General features: G+C 42.0%; 1 protein-coding gene across 1 annotated transcript in view; it reads right to left on the bottom strand.

Annotated features, from left to right (window-relative positions):
• themis2 (thymocyte selection associated family member 2) overlaps window positions 1-21200 on the bottom strand; it is an 89196-nt gene extending 67996 nt beyond the window's left edge. Inside the window, exons 1-2 of the mRNA XM_078237199.1 lie at window positions 21055-21200; window positions 5021-5161 (exon numbers count right to left, since the gene is read on the bottom strand). Coding sequence (XP_078093325.1) covers window positions 5021-5161; window positions 21055-21172 — 259 coding nt within the window. The 5' untranslated portion in view covers window positions 21173-21200. The remainder of the gene's footprint in view (window positions 1-5020; window positions 5162-21054) is intronic.
• Window positions 21201-21611: the final 411 nt, after the last annotated feature.

The raw sequence follows: 21611 nt of genomic DNA on the forward strand, positions 1-21611 counted from the left end.
GAGATTCACCACCCTCTGAGAGAAGAAGTTCCTCCTCAACTCTGTCCTAAACTGACCCCCCTTTATTTTGAGGCTGTGCCCTCTAGTTCTGGTTTCCTTTCTAAGTGGAAAGAATCTCTCCACCTCTACCCTATCCAGCCCCTTCATTATCTTATAGACCTCTATAAGATCCCCCCTCAGCCTTCTAAATTCCAACGAGTACAAACCCAATCTGCTCAGTCTCTCCTCATAATCAACACCCCTCATCTCTGGTATCAACCTGGTGAACCTTCTCTGCACTCCCTCCAAGGCCAATATATCCTTCCGCAAATAAGGGGACCAATACTGCACACAGTATTCCAGCTGCGGCCTCACCAATGCCCTGTACAGATGCAGCAAGACACCTCTGCTTTTATATTCTATCCCCCTTGCGATATAGGCCAACATCCCATTTGCCTTCTTAATCATCTGTTGCACCTGCAGACTGGGTTTTTGCGTCTCATGCTCAAGGACCCCCAGGTCCCTTTGCACAGTAGCATGTTGTAATTTTTTTCCATTTAGATAATAATCCAATTTGCTATTATTTCCTCCAAAGTGAATAACCTCGCATTTGTCAACGTTATACTCCATCTGCCAGATCCTCGCCCACTCACTCAGCCTGTCCAAATCTCTCTGCAGACCTTCTACGCCCTCCACACGATTCATTTATCCACTTGTCTTTGTGTCGTCTGCAAATTTTGTTACCCTACACTCAGTCCCCTCCTCCAGATCGTCTATATAAATGGTAAATAGTTGAGGCCCCAGTACCGATCCCTGCGGCACGCCACTAGTTACCATTTGCCAACCAGAAAAGCACCCATTTATTCCGACTCTCTGCTTCCTGTCGGATAGCCAATCACCAATCCATGCTAACACCCTACCCCTAACTCCGTGTGACCCAATCTTCTTCAGCAACCTTTTGTGAGGCACCTTATCAAATGCCTTTTGGAAATCCAAAAACACTGCATCCACCGGTTCCCCTCCGTCAACCGCACTAGTCACATCTTCATAAAAATCCAACAAGTTCGTCAAGCACAACTTTCCCCTCATGAATCCATGCTGCGTCTGCTTAATCGAACCATTCTTATCCAAATGGCCTGCTATTTCTTCTTTAATGATGGATTCCAGCATTTTCCCAACTACAGACGTTATGCTAACCGGCCTGTAGTTACCCGCCTTTTGTCCATTTCCTTTTTTAAACAGCAGCGTAACATTAGCCATTTTCCAATCTGCCGGCACTACCCCAGAATCCAACGAATTTTGATAAATAACCACAATGCATCCGCTATTACCTCTGACATTTCTTTCAGTACCCTGGGATGCATTCCATCCGGGCCCGGGGACTTGTCCACCTTCAGTCCCATTAGTCTACCAAGCACTGCCTCCCTGGTAACATTAATTGTATTGAGTACCTCTCCTCCTACCAACCCTCTATCGTTAATATTCGGTAAACTATTTGTGTCTTCCACCGTGAAGACCGACACAAAAAACTTATTTAAAGTTTCAGCCATTTCCTAATTTCCCACTATTAAATCCCCCCTCTCGTCCTCCAAGGGTCCAACATTCACTCTTGCCACTCTATTCCTTTTTATATATTTGTAAAAGCTTTTACTATCATTTTTTATATTTAGAGCTAGCCTAGCTTCATAACCTATCTTTCCTTTCTTTATCGCTTTCTTAGTCGTTCTTTGTTGTTTCTTACAAGTTTTCCCAATCTTCCGATTCTCCACTATTTTTGGCCACTCTGTACGCACCGGTCTTTAATTTAATACTCTCCTTAATTTCCTTTGTTATCCACGGCTGGTTATCCCTTTTCTTACAGTCCTTCTTTATCACCGGAATATATTGTTGCTGAGTACTGAAAAGGATCTCCTTAAAAATCCTCCACTGTTCCTCAGCTGTCCTACCTACCAGTCTGCTCTCCCAGTCCACCTTAGCCAATTCAGCCCTCATCCTATCGTACTTCCCTCTGTTCAAACAGAGGACACTGGTATGGGACCCTACTTTCTCCTCTTCCATTTGTACCAGAAATTCGACCATATTGTGATCACTTGACCCAAGAGGGTCCTTCACAAGAACATCCTTAATTCTACCTACCTCGTTACACATTACCAGATCTAAGATAACTCGTTCCCTCGTCGGTAGATGTATTTAAGGGGAAGTAACTTAAAAGAGATAGTAATATATGTTGACAGATTGAGAGGAAAGTGGGTGGAAGGTTTTTCTTGTGGAGCATAAACACCAGTATAGATAAGTTGGGCTGAATGGCCTGTTTCTGATGTAAAATGCTATGTAATCCTTAAGACAAACAGAATTGGCTGATACAAAACCAAACAGGAACAGAGTGTGGCAAAAATCCCAAAATACAAAGTGAAACTAGAACAGGACATGGATCAGACAGCACAGCACACAATGCAACAATGTTTTCAACAGGCAATCGATGAAAAATCACATCTCTTGGGGATACCTTACTGACAACCACGTTTGAAAAGAAGAACAAGAGTAAAATTGAAATTTTTGCGGTCAGCTTGAAGAATAGTAAAAGCAAAAAACGACAATTTGAAAAAAGCTGAATTTACAAGGCTTTCATCACAATGACTAAATAAAGAGGTAAAAAAAGACTTGAAGGACAAAAAGACATACTTGTTCAGGGAAACAAAAAGACAGTGAGAAATACATGACATGCGCTAGCATTTATCACCCATCCCTGAGGGGACATTTAAGAGTCAACCACGTTGCTGTGGTCTGGGTCTGGGGTGGTCACATGTAGGTCAGTTAAGGATTTCCTTCCCTGAAGGACATTAGTGAACCAGATAGATTTTTACGACAATTGACAATGGTCATCATTAGAGTTTTAATCCCAGGTTTTTTATTAAATTCAAAATTTCACCACCTGCCGTGGTGGGATTCAAATCTGAGTTCCCAGAGCATTATCCTGGGTCTTTGGATTACAAGTCTAGTGAAAGTACCACTATACCACAGCCTCCCCTGCAGTACAAATCGAAAGAAACAAATGCTGGAAATGCGGAATAGGCCAGGCAAAAACTGTGAAGTGAAGAGACAGAAAAATATATTGGTAATCTTCTCCAGCCCTACAAGACTCTGAGGATGAGTTCCTTGTGGTAAACCACTGTTAGCTTATTGCCTGTGTGTGTGACATGCCTGGACACGTCCCTGCCGGCCCTGCCCGGGACTCCTCTCCCCTCTGGTCCAGGTATAAAGGCGACTGCTCCCCACCCCCCTGCCTCAGTCTGGACCAGTTCATCGGCATGGGTGTGCTCCAAGTCTTTTGCTAATAAAAGCCTATTTGTTCTTGCATACAAACTAGTCTTTGCTTGATTGATGGTGCATCATTCCTTCAATTCTAGCCTCTTGTACATCCCCAAATTCCTTCTTCTCTGGTTGTATGTTCAGTTATCTAGGCTCTAAGCACTGGAATTTCCTTCCTAAACTTCTCAATCTCTCCACTTCTCTCTTCTTCCTTCAAGAGGCTCCTTAAAACACACTTCTTTGAACACCTTGTCTGCATCTTTCTTTGTTAACACAGTATTAATTTTGTCTGATAACTGATAAAGGTGCCATAGGCATTTTTATTTCCATTCACAAGCTGTGGGGCTTTTCGGGCAGGGCTAGCATTTATTGTCCATCCATGAGCTATTTTCTCTTGAAGAGGTGGTGGTGAGCTGCTACCTTGAACTGTTGCAGTCTGTGTGGTGAAGGTACTTCCACAGTGTGTTGGGTAGGGCCCTCCAAGATTTTATCCCTATGACAATGAGAGGAAGGGCGATACAATTCCAAGTTAGGATGGTTTGTGATTTGGAGGGAAACTTGTAAGTGATAGAGAACCACCGCAACAGAAACTTCCTGAATTATGTCTCCCTTGCCCTAAGACTGCTCACTGACAGTGAACATGCCTGTCCCATGATAGCAATGGAGGCTGTGACTTGACCAGCCTGGGAATGAGCTGAAGCTACATGACTGGTGAAAAAATTACAACTAGGTACACTGTATACTTGGCATTGCTGCTAAGATGGCGTGGCACGGTGGCACAGTGGTTAGCACTGCTGCCTCACAGCACCAGGGACCCAGGTTCAATTCCCAGCTTGGGTCACTGTCTGTGTGGAGTTTGCACGTTCTCTTCATGTCTGCATGGGTTTCCTCCGGGTGCTCCGGTTTCCTCCCCACTGTCTGAAAGGTGTGTGGGTTAAGTGGATTGGCACTTAGTAAATCGCCCCTTAGTGTCAGGGGGACTAGCAGGGTAAATATGTGGGGTTAGGGGGATAGGGCCTGGGTAGGGTTGTGGTCGGCGCAGACTCAATGGGCCAAATGGCCTCCTTCTGCACTGTATGATTCTATGTCTTTTCTGATATTTCCTTTGTTTTAACCAGGGTTCTAAACGTAAATGAGTTTGGGTTTAAAATTTAGTTTTTAACGGGAGTAACACATGGGTATCCATTATTTGGATTATCTGGAAGTAATGCATTATCCGTAATCAGAAAGACAAGAGCAGTATTGATGTTGGGAAATTGGTGAGCCAAAGAACCCTAAAGGTTAATAGCACAGCAGATGGAGATTGAGTTTGGCTGGAGCACTTTGCACTGCATCCTTCTCTACTTTTCCTCTTCAAATATTGATCCAATTCTGTTTTAAATTATGCTTATCACTGCCTCATTAGCCACTGTTGTTGAAGCAATAACCGGCTGTGTGAAAAAATATATTTTATGTTTTGGGATTGTTGGATGCACAGCCAAATCTCAGGCAGGACAATATTCAGAGTGTTTCAGTGTTTTGTAAGGCAGTGTGCAAAGCCAACACAGGAGGAATTCAATACTCACAACATTTGGAAAAGTCAAATCTAAAACATTCCAGTTTAATGTTCATATAAACTATAACATGGCCTCACTGAAAATTCATTAAGTAGGAATCACAAATATTGAATGGTGATAGTGACAAACTAGCAAGATGGAACAGTAATGGTGTTCAGTCAAATAGGACAAAGTACCTGAATAGTTCAGTGAGAGGTCAAATTTGCTTTCATTGTCCATATTTTCACACACAGCCTTCTGCAGCTCGATATGTATTATTTTAATGAGATCTCCTGTTGACAAACAGCATTCATTTCCTGATATTTCATAGACTGATCCTGTGGGAGATAAACAACACTCAATAAAGAGGAAAATCAGTGCTGTATGAGTGTGACAGTTAGAAACATTTCAAGTATGGGGGCTTAGCAATGGAGCTTTGCCCCAATCATCATGAGATGGGCTCACATAAACAGAGATTCTATGCCTTCTGACCCTATATCACTTCTCGCTATCGATTTAACTTCATTCCTTACTAACAATGCAGCCCCCGCCCCCTTTGCCCATCTGCCTGTCCTTCCGATAGGACACATATCCTTGGATGTTTAGATCCCAGTCCTGATCCCTTTGCAGCCACGTTGCTGTGATGCCCACAACATCATACCGACCAATTTCAATGTGCGCAACAAGCTCATTTACCTTGTTCCGTACACTGCGCGCATTTATGTCCAACACCCTCAGCCCTGCATTGACCACCTCCCTTCTCATACTTGTTAACTTTTTTTGCTCTGCCTGAGGTTAGATTCCTGCCAACTTTTATACTCCCTCTTCTATTATGTGGTCTGGAAACTTTACTAACCTCTCCTGAGCCCTCAGCTCCATTAACCTGCACTTCTACCCTCTCCTTTAACTTTGATTTTCTAATTCTCCATACAACTGAACCCCCCCCCCCCCCCCCCCCCCCCCCACTATTTAGTTTGAAGCCCCATCTACAGCCCTAGTTATACGATTCGCCAGGACTCTGGTCCCAGCTCCCTGGAACCATTAGTTTTATCCACTTGAAGGACCTTTCACTGAAGCTATTTCACAATGTCCTTTGAAAATCTACCAAATGTGCAATAAAACGTGGAACATTGAGTTGTGAGAATTGCAAAGTTCTCCATTCTCACTGCATACATCTGCTGCTGGGTTAACCAAAGGATATTAGGGAGTGTTTAAATTCTGCAAAATATGTTGGTAGCATTGTGGGATTTCGCCTTTGTTTTAAATGTGGAGGAGATTTATCCATCTGGGCAGGCTCTTTGTGGAGGGTTGCTAAGATACACATTTGCTTTGTTTGTAGCCCATATGGTTTTGGCAGGTTTCTGCACATGGATTTTTGTTTTGAAGTTGGGTCAATTCCAAAAATGAGGTGAGAATGAGGAAGAAGAAGATAAGTGAAGAGTTCAGCGATCTAACTTCTAAAGTAAATATATAAAAACAATAAACTGGATTGTTGAGGTTAGATTAGGCAAAAAACACAAATCTTTAAAAACAGGACAGAAGTGAGAGTGGTTGAGAAAAGGACAACAAACAAGCAAAATCATTGATATGACATTTTAAATAGAAATAGTCATTTGGTAATACAATGCATTCGAGTATTTCTGAAAAAAGAAACATGCTGTTGAGGTTTTTTATCTTGCACTCATCAGTATAGATTTGTAAGGATACCAATTTTAAAGGGAACAATAACTTATGCTGCATGAGAAGACAGTGTGCTGATTGGTTGGCAAGTGGACACGGATTGGTAGAGGTATTGCCTTGGGAAATGCACTAGGGGACAGTTAATTGTCAAGCTTTGTTTAAACTCAAACCAGGCAGTTCAATTCAGATTGGGCAAGGCATTGGCATGGAGAATGAACCAGAGAATACTTTCCCCCAAGCTTTTGCTCAGCTGAAAAAGACACAATGATTGATACAGGCAATGCCAATTAGTCAGCATTCTTTTCTCATGCAGTACAAAATTGTTGCTCCCTTTACAATTGGCATTCTTGTGTATCTGGCCTGATGAGTGAGAGATGAAAAGCTTTAACAGTATGTGTCTTTTTTCAGCAATATTCATTATAAGTAGATTGATTTTAAACTTTGTTTAAGGCATGTTTGCTGCTTTGTAAAGTGTGTGCTGGTGTTTGGTGAGCTGAAATCTTCTAAGCTGACCAGCCAATAAAATATTCAATTGCCACGACCATATTTGTACAATTTCTGGTCTGGGTAGTAATATATTTAATAGTTATCATTTTCAGAGGAAGTGAATGGTTTCTGTTGCAGTCCTCTCTCTAGAAAGGGGAACTTGTGGGTTACTTTTCCTGTTCCTTAGCTCAAAGGTTCAATGCCAAATGTGTCTTGCTGTGATCTTTTGATTCAGCATAGAATTCGGGTTAAACCAGAGAAAGTAACGATAACATAATGCATTAGGATACTTGTCACAACGTTAGGGGAAATAATATGGTCAGAAGGGATAAATGTTCAGATTGAACCTTATCTCATAGGAATAACTCCCATCCTGATTCAATTAATCTTAATTGCGAAGAGGAGCACTCCATCCCGAAGGTTTCTGGTTCAACCCCTCATCTGTGCTGAGCTCGCTAATCTCAGCCCAGGGCAATGATGTTGGCTCTTTGGGCAAAGGGGGAGAATCACCTAGGGCTCATGTTCTGTTGAATATCTGGAAGCTGCTGCTTGCATTGTGAACACTGTCGGATCTGGCTCAGTGACATCGTAAGGAGAAGGGAAAACAATCAGCCAATGAGGATGCACATTGCTCAGCAAAATATGATCACCATTCTTTGCGTAAAGGTGTAATCAGAGGTCAAATGAATTTTGAGGAAACGCTGGATACTATTTCACTGCTTTTGTTGAAAAATTAGTTGTTTGGCTTTGACCTGACAAAATCTGGGGTGTACAAACTTTTTTGCCAACTACTGAATTGCAATTGCATGGTACTTACAGCATAGAAACCGACCACTTAATCCATCAAAAATATATTTAATTAACGTTCATGTTTCACCTCATACAGCATTGTAGCCAAAATCATGATGGAACATTAAAAGGAAATTTTATCGAAAAAGGAATTGTTCTTCCCTAAACCATTATCTATTCATGTTCTAGCCTCCACTAGTGTATGAACATGAGCAAATTTCACATTTTTAAGATCATAGAAATCATAGAAACCCTACAGTACAGAAAGAGGCCATTCGGCCCATCGAGTCTGCACCGACCACAATCTCACCCAGGCCCTACCCCCATATCCCTATATATTTACCCACTAATCCCTCTAACCGACACATCTCAGGACACTAAGGGCAATTTTTAGCATGACCAATCAACCTAACCCGCACATCTTTGGACTGTGGGAGGAAACCGGAGCACCCGGAGGAAACCCACGCAGACACGAGGAGAATGTGCAAACTCCACACAGACAGTGACCTAAGCCGGGAATCGAACCCAGGTCCCTGGAGCTGTGAAGCAGCAGTGCTAACCACTGTGCCACCGTGCCGCCCAAAAGATGTCCCAAACTTTTTCCCACCCAATGAATGACTTTTGAAGTAGTCATTGTTGTTATTGTAATATAAAGGTCTGGCACATATAGGGTGAACGTGGAACTGAGTATAGAACTGTCCACACAGTGATGTAAGAGAACACATTACCCGCGCCTAGGGGTCAGCCTGGTGTTGGACAAAACCATGTGTAGAAGCAAGCATGGAGATAGCTCCTAGCTTGAACTCTTTACTGTATTTATGTTCTTTCATATAATAAAGACAAACGCAGAAGACAATTTGCACAGAGCAAGATTCCAAAATGACAACGAGAAATGACCAGTTAATCACTTTTGTAAATGTTAAGTCAGAGATGAGGTGGGTAAAATCATATTGAAACATGTCTCCGCTTCTTCGAACAGTGCCTTTGGAATCTTTAATCTAACTGAACAAGTGCCCATTTAGCAGCCCGTCTAAAAGGCCAGCGCTTCTAAAATTGCCATATGCCACCAGTACCAACCACTCTGAGAGTCAGCCTGCATTAAGAATGATCAAGTATGGGTGAAGGGCTTGAGTCTACAACTTTCTGACTCAGATTTCTGACTACCATAAATTGTTCTAACAAAGCAATGTTTAAATAAAGCTCAAAATGTAGAATTACAGTGCACAATACCTCAGAAATAATAAATCTCCCTTTTAATAACATTCTGAAACCTCTGCACATCCATGGATCCGAGCTTCTATACTGAATGAATCACTCGCAAACAAATATAATGTTCCTCTGATGTAGGGCAAAAATGTTGGGTATATCGACCATTCACTTAATTTTTTTCTCAGTATATTATTTATTATTTTTCATATTTTAGCATTTGATATTAAATAGGCATTTAGAACCATGGAATGGAATCATGAAATCCGTACAGTGCAGAAGGAGGCCATTCAGCCATTAGAGTCTGCACCAACTCTCCACAGAGCAACCCACCCAGGCCCTATCCCCATAACCCCAAGTGGATGAGAGCTCCGGGAGGTGGTTTGTTTGCTCATTTTGTCCGTTATTTTTGTTCTGAGCCGATTTCCATTTGAGAAATGCCTGAATCAGGTGGATGCCCTGGTCTCTAGGTGGTTTTAAGATGACTGCTGGTTGCCCATCTATGTCAATGACCCCATTTTGAGGTTGTTCCTGCCTCACCCATGTCAAGTGGAGGGAAAATCAATCCCATTGGCATCTGAAACTTCCGTTTAGAATTTCCCAGCAAACAAGTCAAGCTGAATTCGACTTCCCCTTCTTTTGATTTCACCATTCGAAGTTGATGACAGTACTATTAATATATGAATGATTAAGCATTTTCTGTAACTCATTATGACATATTTGGCATGCGTTAAATGTATTTAATCTTATTCATGTGGTCATGATTAGTGAACAAGCCTAATTTCAATTTGCGGCCCACTGAGATGAAGGAGATCCATTCATACGGCCCACTCACCAGCTTAGGTTTGCCCATCACTGATACAAACCCATATATTGTGGCAGAAAACTTGGAAGGCTGTTGAAAGTGACATTGAAGTCATTCAATCGTTCATTCAGTCGTTCAAAGTAACCAATAAAATTAAGGCTTGTCTAAATCATCAAATCTGGAGTCATTTTGGATTCACTCTTTCAGATGTTAAAGACACACTTCCATCAATGAGCAGATTCCAGATATTTTTGGTCTTTTGAGATTTGCTTGAATATTAGAAATTTCATTATGGAATTTTTTGAAAGTGTGAAATGATGTTTCCTTTGTAGCCTCAAGCAACAACTCACACATTTACTGCAATATGCAAATTATTTAGCAATTAATCAACCACAGTTAACTGTTTACAATTTTAGATGTTACAACTGTTCTGCAAAAGTTCCCTAGTTTGCTGATTGGGAAGTGTTTCTGTGTGTCCCGGGTGCAATTAACTATTGCTATGATAACAAAGAGGCACTCTTAATAATTAGGAACTTCTTGTTGTCATGGTAACTTGCTAATGATGAAGAGCCTAGGGTAATCTTAATATTTAGCATTCAGATCAAAGAAAATACTTAACTCTGTATCGGTCAAGTTCACTTTCTGATGGAGAGGATTTTTCATATTGTGTGCTGGAACTGACCTTTCTCTAATTCCCTGTGTGTTACAATTCCCATGACTTTGGGAAGAGGGAAATGTGGATTCCCCCAGAAAGGTCTATGAACATTGTGCTACTGTGGAAATGGGTGTGAGCTGATAATTTATTTGCATAGTTGTGTGTGGAAATTCACATCTGGCGAAATGAATGTGGAATGGAAGCTATCGCAAACGAAATCACGGTCATGTAGCTGGCTGCCTCTCTCCCTCTCTCTCTGGGCGCTATTACATTGTTCCAACATTCCAAGGCTGTAACTCTGCTGGAGGTCTGTTGAAATGGACTTTCTGCTACACTTCCAGAGAAGTGCCACTGAAGCAGGAGCAACACAGAGATCATTCGTGGCCATTATTTTTACCTCCATTGCAACACTCACTGCCCCTGAAAAAGCCTTTCATTGTGTGCAGGGTTTTGAAGAGTTTTGATAAAGCATTGTACTCAGGATTGTTGGCAAGGCCACTTTTTTATTACTCCATCTCAAGTTGCCCTGAGGAAGTAATGATGGGCCTTCTCGTGGAAGTGCTGCAGTCCTTTTGCTTATAGTGCTCCATCAATGTTTCTACGTAGGGACTTCCAGTGTTTTGACCCAGGTGAGATAATGGGAGCAACAGTGAAATATGTCCAAGTTAAGATGGCATGTGACTTGATGCTGATGACAATACTGTACTTGTTCTCAGCAGTGAAGGTTGTACTGTTGAACTAAACTCAGGATGTCGCTGCAGTGGTTACATCCTGTGAATAGCACATTGTGCAGTCACAGTGTGCTTGTGGTGGGAGGGGTGCAATCAGAGTTTGCTTGTTCAGAATATGTCTATAATTATAATTGCAGTCACACACAATCTGAGGTGAGATATTTAATACAAAGAAAAAAGAGCAAAGAAAATTACAACACAGGCACAGGCCCTTCGGCCCTCCAAGCCTACAGTGATCATGCTGCCTGACTGAACTAAAAACCCCTACCCTTCCAGGACCATATCCCTCCATTCCCATCCTATTCATGTATTTGTCAAGATGCCCCTTAAAAGTCACTATTGTATCTGCTTCCACTAGCTCCCCCAGCAGCAAGTTCCAGGCACACACCACCCTCTGTGTAAAAAACTTGCCTCATACATCTCCTTTAAACCTAGCCGCTCGCAGCTTAAACTTATGTCTCCTAGTAATTGACTCTTCCACTCTGTCCATGCCCCTCATAATCTTGTAGACTTCTTTCAGGTCGCCCCTCAACCTCCATCGTTCCAGTGAGAACAAACCAAGTTTCTCCAACCTCTCCTCATAGCTAATACCCTCCATTCCAGGCAACATCCTGGTAAATCTTTTCTGCACTCTCTCTAAAGCCTCCACATCCTTCTGATAGTGTGGCGACCAGAATTGAACACTATATTCCAAGTGCGGTCTATCTAAGGTTTTATAAAGCTGCAACATGGCTTGCCAATTTTTAAACTCAATGCCCCAGCCGATGAAGGCAAGCATGCCGTATGCCTTCTTGACTACCTTCTCCACCTGCGTTGCCACTTTCAGTGACCTGTGTATCTGTACACCCAGTTCCCTCTGCTTATCAATACTCTTAAGGGTTCTGCCATTTACTGTATATTTCCTATCTTTATTAGACCTTCCAAAATGCATTACCTCACATTTGTCTGGATTAAACTCCATCTGCCATCTCTCCGTCCAAGTCTCCAACTGATCTATATCCTGCTGTATCCTCTGATGTCCTCAGCGCTATCCACAAATCCAGCAACCTTTGTGTTGTCCGCAAACTTACTAATCAAACCAGTTACATTTTTCTCCAAATCATTTGTATATATTGCAAACAGGAATACCTGGTTCTATGGACTGGTTTCATTGGCCAGGGGGAATCAATAAAGAATTTTTCAGATCTTTCCTCCTTATTGATTATCACACCTTCAGTTGCCTAGGTCCAAACCTTGATATCCCTCCCTAGACCACTCTGCCTCTTCACCTCCCTTAAGAAAGTCATAAAAACCTATCTACCAACTTTTTGTCATCTGACCTAATATGTGACTCGGTATCATACTTTATTTTGTAATGTTCCTGAAAGCTTTGCCGAATGTTTTGTTGTTGTTGTTACTGTTGCTGCTTTTCTCCTGCTTTTTTTGTTCCTCAGATTTCATGCCTGTTGGTGGATCGGATGGGAGTTCTGATGCGTCTAGTCATGATGATCCAGGCATCTTATAGGGCAGCATTAGTGGGCCAAATTATCTTTTCTTGTTCATCATTTTTGTATGTTTGTATGATCAATGCAGGGGGCAATTAACTCATTTGGCTAGAGGGCCTGTGGTGTGGTTCAGAATGATGCTGGGTTAGATTCCTGTTCTGATTGAGGTAGACTTGGGACCTGCCTCCTTGCCCTGCCTTGAGTTTGGAAGGCAATAAGTTAAATCACCAATGACATAAACTGCCAGGAAAAACAGCTCATGACAAAGCACAGCAGACAATGAATCAGTGACCTGCCTTTGGGAAGAACACTCATGGAATGGAATGATCGATGCCATCAAAGTTAAAAATATGTCGGGTACTAAAGAATTTTCTTTCTGTCCTAGCTGTGCATTGCACATGGTAAACTGGATGTTTGCACTGTCCAGTCTGTGGGATAATTTGTTTATGGTAATCCTCACAAAATGCTATTCGCTTCTTGTGAATCTGCTCTCTCTTGAGTGAAACTCTTACTGAAAGATAAAATGAGTAATATATGTAGTGCAGCTTTTGAGAGTGGAAACCAACCCAAATAAATATTATTAAAGTGATTGAAGAGTTATTGTTCATAGTACATTTGAGCACTAATGGTCACCAGTCATTCTTTGCCCCTTACCTGGGAGCACTGACACTTTGGCCTACTTGAATCCAATTAGTTCATTGGGTGGAATTCTCCCATCTGGGGATTAAGTGCCACGGTGGGAGAGGGAACATGGAGTGTTTCCTGCTGCAAAGGCTAGTGGGAAAACACGTCCAATCTTCCAGCCCTGACCTAATTAATTATGTACCCAGGTTTTTCACACCGTATTCAGTGGTGGGGCAGGCCTGGACGGCGTGTAATCTGCTGTCCTGTCCAGGTGCCATATTGAAAAGGCGCAAAACATCACCGACCCACTATTGAAGAAAGAAGATAGACCTCCTGAAATTGCAGGTAGATCTCGGGGGGCACTCTGAGGCTGGGAGACGGACTTCCTGAGAACGTAGATCGATCTCTTGAGAACAGAGATTGATCTCCAGGAACATTCTGAGGCTGGAAGATGAGTCTCCTCCAGGAGACTCTGGAAGGACCATCTATAGATCCATCCCTGACCCCTGCCAGTACAGCGGGGAATCTATGTCGGGGCTTGGATCTTCACTTACACCCCATTAATACAAATGAGTTTCATGCGGTCTCTGGCAGTTTTTCCGATCTGTCATGTTGGGCACCAGTGGGAAATCCTGCTGCAAATTCACCCTGGTGTGAAACTGATTTTTGGGCCTCCTGTTATACTTCTACATGCCCACCATCGAACATGCCGGCGGAGGTCTTTTTTTCATCTTAGCACAAAGTCATTCTTGAAAATTAGTGATGTTTCAAAGAATGACCTGGATGGTGGCACAGTGGTTAGCACTATTGCCTCACAGCGTCAGGGACCCGGGTTCGATTCCCGGCTTGGGTCACTGTCTGTGTGGAGTTTGCACATTCTCCCTGTGTCGGCGTGGGTTTCCTCCGGGTGCTCTGGTTTCCTCCCACAGTCTAAAACTAGAGGACATAGGTTTAAGGTGAGAAGGAAGAGATACAAAAGTGTCCAGAGGGGCAATTTTTTCACACAGAGGGTGGTGAGTGTCTGGAACAAGCTGCCAGAGATAGTAGTAGAGGCGGTTACAATTTTGTCTTTTAAAAATCATTTAGACAGTTACATGGGTAAAATGGGTATAGAGGGATATGGGTCAAATGCAGGATTAGCTTAGGGGTTTTTTAAAAAAAAGGGCGGCATGGACAAGTTGGGCCGAAGGGCCTGTTTCCATGCTGTAAACCTCTCTGACTCTATGACTCCAAAAATGTGCGGGTTAGGTTGATTGGCCATGTCAAATTGCCCCTTCGTGTCAGGGGGATTACTGGGATAAATAGGGCATAGGGCCAGGGTGGGATTGTTGTTGGTGCAGGCTCGATGGGCTGAATGACCTCCTTCTGGACTATAGGGATTCTATGATTCTATGAATTGGAAAGGGGGAATCAAACATCGCTTGCAGAGCGATGCCAACTGTGCAGGTTGAATTCCCATACTGTCTGAAATTATTCATGAAGGCCCTGCCTCTCACTTGAGATGTGATAATCCTCAGGTTAAATCACCACCAATCAGCTCTCCACCTCAAAGGAGTGAGCAGCCTCTAGTCATTTGGGACAATGGCGACTTTTTTACTCATTAAAGAAATTAACTTGAAATTTTGTTCCATTTTTTTATTTTCTGGGAAAATCAGTGGTAAAGATTTCTCAATTGTAAAGAAACATCTCTGAAAGCTTTCTCGGGTGGCAAATGAAGCATGAGAGGGGGGGCTGGGGGAATGGTGGAAGAGTACAGATTGAAGAGGTGCAGCCAGAGGCTTATAGCTGGAGGATACTTACTGATGAAAAGGTCATTAGGCTCATCTTCACCCAGATCTTAAAGTCTCATTATTTCTTCAACCAATTATTTCTTAAAAGATACTTGGGATTTTGCCACAACTGGTCTTATCTGGACATCTTTGCTGACATTTTCCTAAATTTGCTCTTTAATAGTTTGAACGTATGTCCTCTTGTCCTAAACTCTGTACTTCGCTTAAAATCATATTCCATTTTCTTATTCCATTAACTATTTTATATACCTCTACAACAACATTTCCTGGCCAAGCAGATAAGCCCAAGTTTCCAATCATGAACAACATTAATTTACAATTTACTGGTGCCTCTATCTTAGTAAAATGTTCCAAAGCCTTTTTCAGACGCATTTGACATTGAACCAAGCAAAATGAGATGAGGACAGTTGACCAAAAGTGTGGTAACGGAGGTGAATGATAAAGAATTCCATAACGGAAGAGAGAGAGAGGTATAGAGGCAAAAAGGATCAGAAAGAGATTTTGCAGAGCTTATGGGCTAGATAGCTGAAGGTTCAACTGCCCATTGCAGAGCCAAGAAAAAAGCCAGAGTTAAAGTTAAGTTGTGCAGAGATTTTAGAGGGTTGCAGGACTCATAACTCAGATGTCTGACACATGGGGTCAGCCTTGTGACTCTTTGCCGCAATGCCTCCAAGGCTTGTGACTCCGTTGCTAAAGTGTGTGTTGGATATGATCTAATCAAAATATTATGCAGTTTATACAAATTTTCTCTGACTGTTTTGAATGTAGTCCAACATTCCATTGACCTTGCATTAATTCAATATGAATTCAAAAATGCCGGAATACTATGTTCACACTCTCAGTATCAGGTTTCAAATCTTGAGACTATGCAGATCAAAGAGTGGTGTGATAGCGTAGTGGTTATTTTAACACCTAGTATTCTAGAGTCTTGGATTATAGATACAGAAAGAAACAAGAGGCAGGGCAGAGTTTTAAAACAAACACTGAAAATACGACAAAAGCAAAATACCGCAGATGCTGGAAATCTAAATTAAAAACCAGAAAATTCTGGAAATACTCAGCAGGTGAGGCAGCATCTGTGCAGAAGGAAACAGTTAGTATTTCTCGTCAATGGCCTTTTCATTCTGACAAGATTGCATTCTGATTAACGTGTCACACATTCTGTCAAGGGTGAGTCATAAATTTTGAAAGAATGAATACAATGAAATCTCTGAGGAATTAAATCATTTTCAACTTCTTATGATTAGTCTACATTGTTAGAATGCACATAAATATGTAAAATAAATTGCTACACTGAAGGGTCCTTGCCATGGACTTTTTTTTTGCTTGTACAGTATGCGTCAAAGTCTCATTGACTGTTCAAATGTTGCATTATATTGTGACCCAAACCATAGCCTCTCTTTATCTACCATGCACTATGGCATTTTAACACTTCCAATTGGAAAAATGAAACTGGGATCTGTTAGTATGGAGGACTCTTCCTCAAAACGGGAATATTATTCACTTGACTTCTTGGTATAAATTGGTCTTTTTCTGATTGGCAGGCAGTGACTAGTGGGGTACTGCTGGGATTTGTGCTCGGACTCCAACTGTTCACATTATATGTTAATGATTTGGAAGAGGGAACTAAGTGTATTATCTCCAAATTTGCAGATGATACAAAGTTGGGTAGAAGGGTGAGCTGTGAGGAGGATGCAGAGATGCTTCAGTGTGATTTGGATAAGCTGAGTGAGTGGGCATATGCATGGCAGATACAGTATAATGTGGATAAATGTAAGGTGATCCATTTGGTAGCAATAATAGGAAAGCAGATTATTATTTGAATGGAGGTAAATTGAGAAAGGTGGATACTCAGTGAAATCTTGTGTCCTTGTGCATCAGTCGCTGAAAGTAAGCACGCAGGTACAGCCGGCAGTAAAGAAGGCAAATGGTATGTTGGCCTTCATAGCAAGAGGATTTGAGTATAGGAATAGGGATATTTTACTGCAATTGTACAGGGCATTGGTGGGGTCACACCTGGAGGACTGTGTGTAGTTTTTGTGTCCTTATCTGAAGAAGGATGTCCTTGCTATAGAGGGAGTGCAGCAAAGGTTTACCAGACTGATTCCTGGGAAGGCAGGTCTGTCATATGAGAAGAGACTAAGTCAGTTAGGATTATATTCATTGGAGTTTAGAAGAGTGAGAGGGGATCTCATTGAAACTTATAAAATTCTAACAGGATTAGACATGGGAGATTCAGAGAGAATGTTCCCAATGGTGGGGAAGTCCAGAACTAGGGGTCATAGTTTGAGAATAAGTGGTAAACCCTTTAGGACTGAGGTGAAGAGAAATGTCTTCATCCAGAGAGTGGTGAATGTGTGGAATTCACTACCACAGAAAGTAGTTGAGGCCAAAATGTTGTGTGATTTCAAGAAGAAATTAAATATCTCTTGGAGCTAAAGGGATCAAGGACTATTGGGGTGAAGGCGGGATCAGGATATTGAATTTGATGACCATCCACGAACATAATGAATAGCGGAACAGGCTCGAAGGGCTGAATGGCCTACTCCTACTTCTATTTTCTATGTTTATATGTTTCACTTATCAACTGCCCTTTCAATTTTTCATTCTGAGTGCGGATTTGAGATTGGAAGCCTGTCCCTGTATTATGGCCTGTGCGTGTGAACGGCCCCCAGCGTGGAGCACAGCCATTGCAAACCTGATAGGAATAATCTTTGCATCACAACAAAATTTAACTCCTCAGTTTATTATTTTGTTTTGCGATACAGTGCTTCTTGATTTGAAAAGATTCTAACGACAATTACTCAGAAGAAAAGTCAGCGGGACTATGGGAAACGAGCAGCGACCTGGCACTGCTTGATTGCTCTTCAAAGAGCTGACACAGATTTCTGGACTGAATGGCCTCCTTTTGTGCTGTTAGATTCTGTGATTAGTGGCCCCCGAGTTCCAGATTCTTCAACAAGAGGAAATATTCGCTCCACATCCACCCTATCAATATTCCTCATTATTTTAAAGATTTTGATCAAGTCACCTCATTCCAGGTATTAGTCTGGGAGACTTTCTCTGAACCACTTCTAATGCACATAGATATTTCCTTAAATAAGGAGACCAATTCTGTACACAATACTCACAATACTTAGAATAACATTCTAAGCTCAGAGATGTTTTTGATTATCTCTAGGGGCTTGATCCTAATTACAGCACAGCTATCTATAGTCTAGTGTACTGCATCGCAAACAATATAGAAAAGCAGGCTACTGAATTAAACTGCCCCCCTGGTTAGCCACTTGTAGTAGATTTTAGATATTCAGTCTTTAAGCACAGTATCTCCCCTTCCAACAATGCAGCCACACTTATCCTGTGTCCCTTACAATGGTAACGTTTAGTTAAGCAGGTAACAATGGAGGATAGTTGCTTCATTTGACCGAAAAGACAGTAAATGAGCTTTTTCTAGGTCTGAGCCAGGCCAACTGTATTGGCTGTGTTTATGATGAATAAAAAGTTGAGTAGATCACAGTGCATGACTGCAGAAGGAACCTGTCCAAGCTGCGTGGACTTAGGGCACCTTCCCCAATACAACAACATCTTTCGAACATACAAATTAGGAGCAGGGGTAGGCCACACCTCCCTTCGAGCCTGCTCGCCATTCAATAAGACCATGGCTGATCTGATTGTACCCTCAACCCCACATTCCTGCCTACCTTTCACCCCATTGTTCATCAAGAATCTATCTAGTTCTACCTTAAAAACACTTGGAGACCCGTCTTTTTAGAAACAGAATTCCAAAGATTCATGACTCGCTGGGAGAATAAAAATTGCACCTCTGTCTCAAATGAGTGAACCTTTATTTTTAAACAGTGGCCCCCGAGTTCCAGATTCTTCAACAAGAGGAAATATTCGCTCCACATCCACCCTATCAATATTCCTCATTATTTTAAAGATTTTGATCAAGTCACCTCATTCCAGGTATTAGTCTGGGAGACTTTCTCTGAACCACTTCTAATGCACATAGATATTTCCTTAAATAAGGAGACCAATTCTGTACACAATACTCCAGTTGTGGTTTCATAAAATCATAGAGTGTAGAAGGAGGCCATTCGGTGCATCAAGTCTACACTGACTCTCTGACAAAGCATCTTACCCAGGCCCTATCCCCATAAGCCCATGTATTTACCTCACTAACCTACACATGTTGGAATACTAAGGGGCAATTTAGCATGATCAATCCACCTAACCTGCACATCTTTGACTTTGGGAGGAAACTGGAGCACCCGCAGGAAACCCACACAAACATGGGGAGAACGTGCAGACTCCCACAGTTACCCAAGGCTGAAGTTGAACCCGGGTCCCTGGCGTTATGAAGCAGCAGTGTTAACTACTGTGCCACCCGTCTCACCAGTGCCCTGTACAACTGAAGCATAACCTCCCTACTTTTGTATTATTTGGATACTTCCTTTATGTAATATGCCTCAAGATCCTTCACAGGAGAGATATCAAACAAAATTTGACATCAGACCAAATAAGGAAATGTTTGTTCAAAGAGGTAAATTTTAAACTGCCTTTAAAAGAAGAGAGATGTAGAGAGGCAACTAGGGAAGGAGTTCCACAGCTTAGCGTCTAGGTGGCCCAATTAAGTCAGAGGTGAACAAGAGGCCAGAATTGGAGGAGCACAGAGATACTATAGGCTTGGAGGGTTGAAGGAAGTTATCAAGAATCAGAGAATCTTACAGTGCAGAAGGAGGCCATTCAGCCCATCGAGTCTGCACCGACCACAATCCCACTCAGGGCCCATCCCCAGGGTGTCCTCGTGCAGCAGTCACTGAAAGCAAGCAGGTACAGCAGGCGATAAAGAAGGCAAACGGTAAGTTGGCCTTCATAGTGAAAGGATTTGAGTATAAGGATAGGGGTGTTTTGCTGCAATTGAATAGGGCATTGGTGAGACCACATCTGGAGTATTGTATGTAGTTTTAGTATCTTTATCTGAGGAAGGATGTCCTTGCTATAGAGGGAGCACAGCCAAGGTTTACCAGGCTGATTCCTGGGATGGCAGGTCTGTTTTATGAGGAGAGACTGTCATATGAGGAGGTGGGTGGTACGTGCCACATATAGCACTGCTGCCTCACAGCACCAGGGAACTGGGTTCAATTCCCAGCTTGGGTCACTGTCTGTGTGGAGTTTGCACATTCTCCCCGTGTCTGTGTGGGTTTTCTCCAGGTGTTCCAGTTTCCTCCCACAGTCTAAAGATGTGTTGGTTAGGTTCATTGGCCATGCTAAATTCTCCCTCAGTGTACCTGATCAGGTGCCGGACTGTGGCAACTAGGGGATTTTCACAGTAACTTCATTTCAGCGTGAATGTAAGCCTTCTTGTGACTAATAAATAAACTTTACTTTACTTTTAGGATACTAGTGTCTCTCAGTTGGTCACGTTGCTAGGCTGGCACGATCTCCAGGACCGAAGAAAGGTCCATAGGTTGACGTGCCTCTATAAGATTTTGAATGGACAATTAAATATTTCTAAGCAGTACTTCAAGCCCAAAGGTGACTGAGCTTGAAGAGTTCATAGCCAACAGCTTCAACTGTATACACCCCAATGTGATTCCTTTGCTCACTTCTTTTTCTCAAGAGCAATTAAGGACAGGAACAAACTTCCACAAACCTTAATTTTCATGCCCTCTAATGATTCATTTAAAGAAAATCTGTTGAATGTTCTTAATATGACCATCAACTACACTCATTGTACAACCCCTGTGAAACTTCCCGAGTGGAAAATGACAGAGAAAAATTTTACCAATTACCAGTGTCAATATTGAAACAGAGAAGTGCTATACCCTTGAACATAGAGTAATATTGAAAAGTGAACAGAACACAGCCATTGGCAATAATAAGAAAAAAGTCTAATAGGCAAAAAAATTGTCAAACGGAACACAATTCCAATGGATCTTAAAAGGAGTAAATAGGAGGAAGCTCCTAGTTTCACATACCTTGGAAATAAACTCCAGAATGGATCTCCAGAATCCTGGGAAGTGTGGAAAGGTCCAAAGAACAAATATAATCTTGTAATGAGATGATCTGTGAATCTGGATGGTAAAAGTCTGCCATTGCCACTAGCCACTTGCATCACCAGCTCCTCACCAACATAACCATGCACCTCAGACGTAAGTAAGACAGTGTACCAAGAACTCAGTTGATGCAATTATAATTTCAGAGAACACTTCTGGTTTGAATTCTGGTCATCGTAAGTCACTGCATGAGCTGACAATGAATCTGGCGAGGTGCCAATAGCCAAAATAAATACTCAAAAGAGAACCAACACCAGATTGGTTTCAACATACTAATATGATTTACAAAACTGGTGCTTTGCAAGATTTATAATTAAGGATGAGTGAGCCCAAAAATGCAAATATTGCAGATACTTGAAATCTGAAATAAAAACAAATGTTAGAAACATTCAGCAGGTTAGGCAACATCTGTGGACAGAGAGAAACAGAGATAATGGGTGGAATCTTGTTGAGTTGTCAGGGGTCTTGCCTGCTGGTTA

This window comes from Mustelus asterias, chromosome 21 (assembly GCF_964213995.1).
Source record: "Mustelus asterias chromosome 21, sMusAst1.hap1.1, whole genome shotgun sequence".
Taxonomy (NCBI): Eukaryota; Metazoa; Chordata; class Chondrichthyes; order Carcharhiniformes; family Triakidae; genus Mustelus; species Mustelus asterias.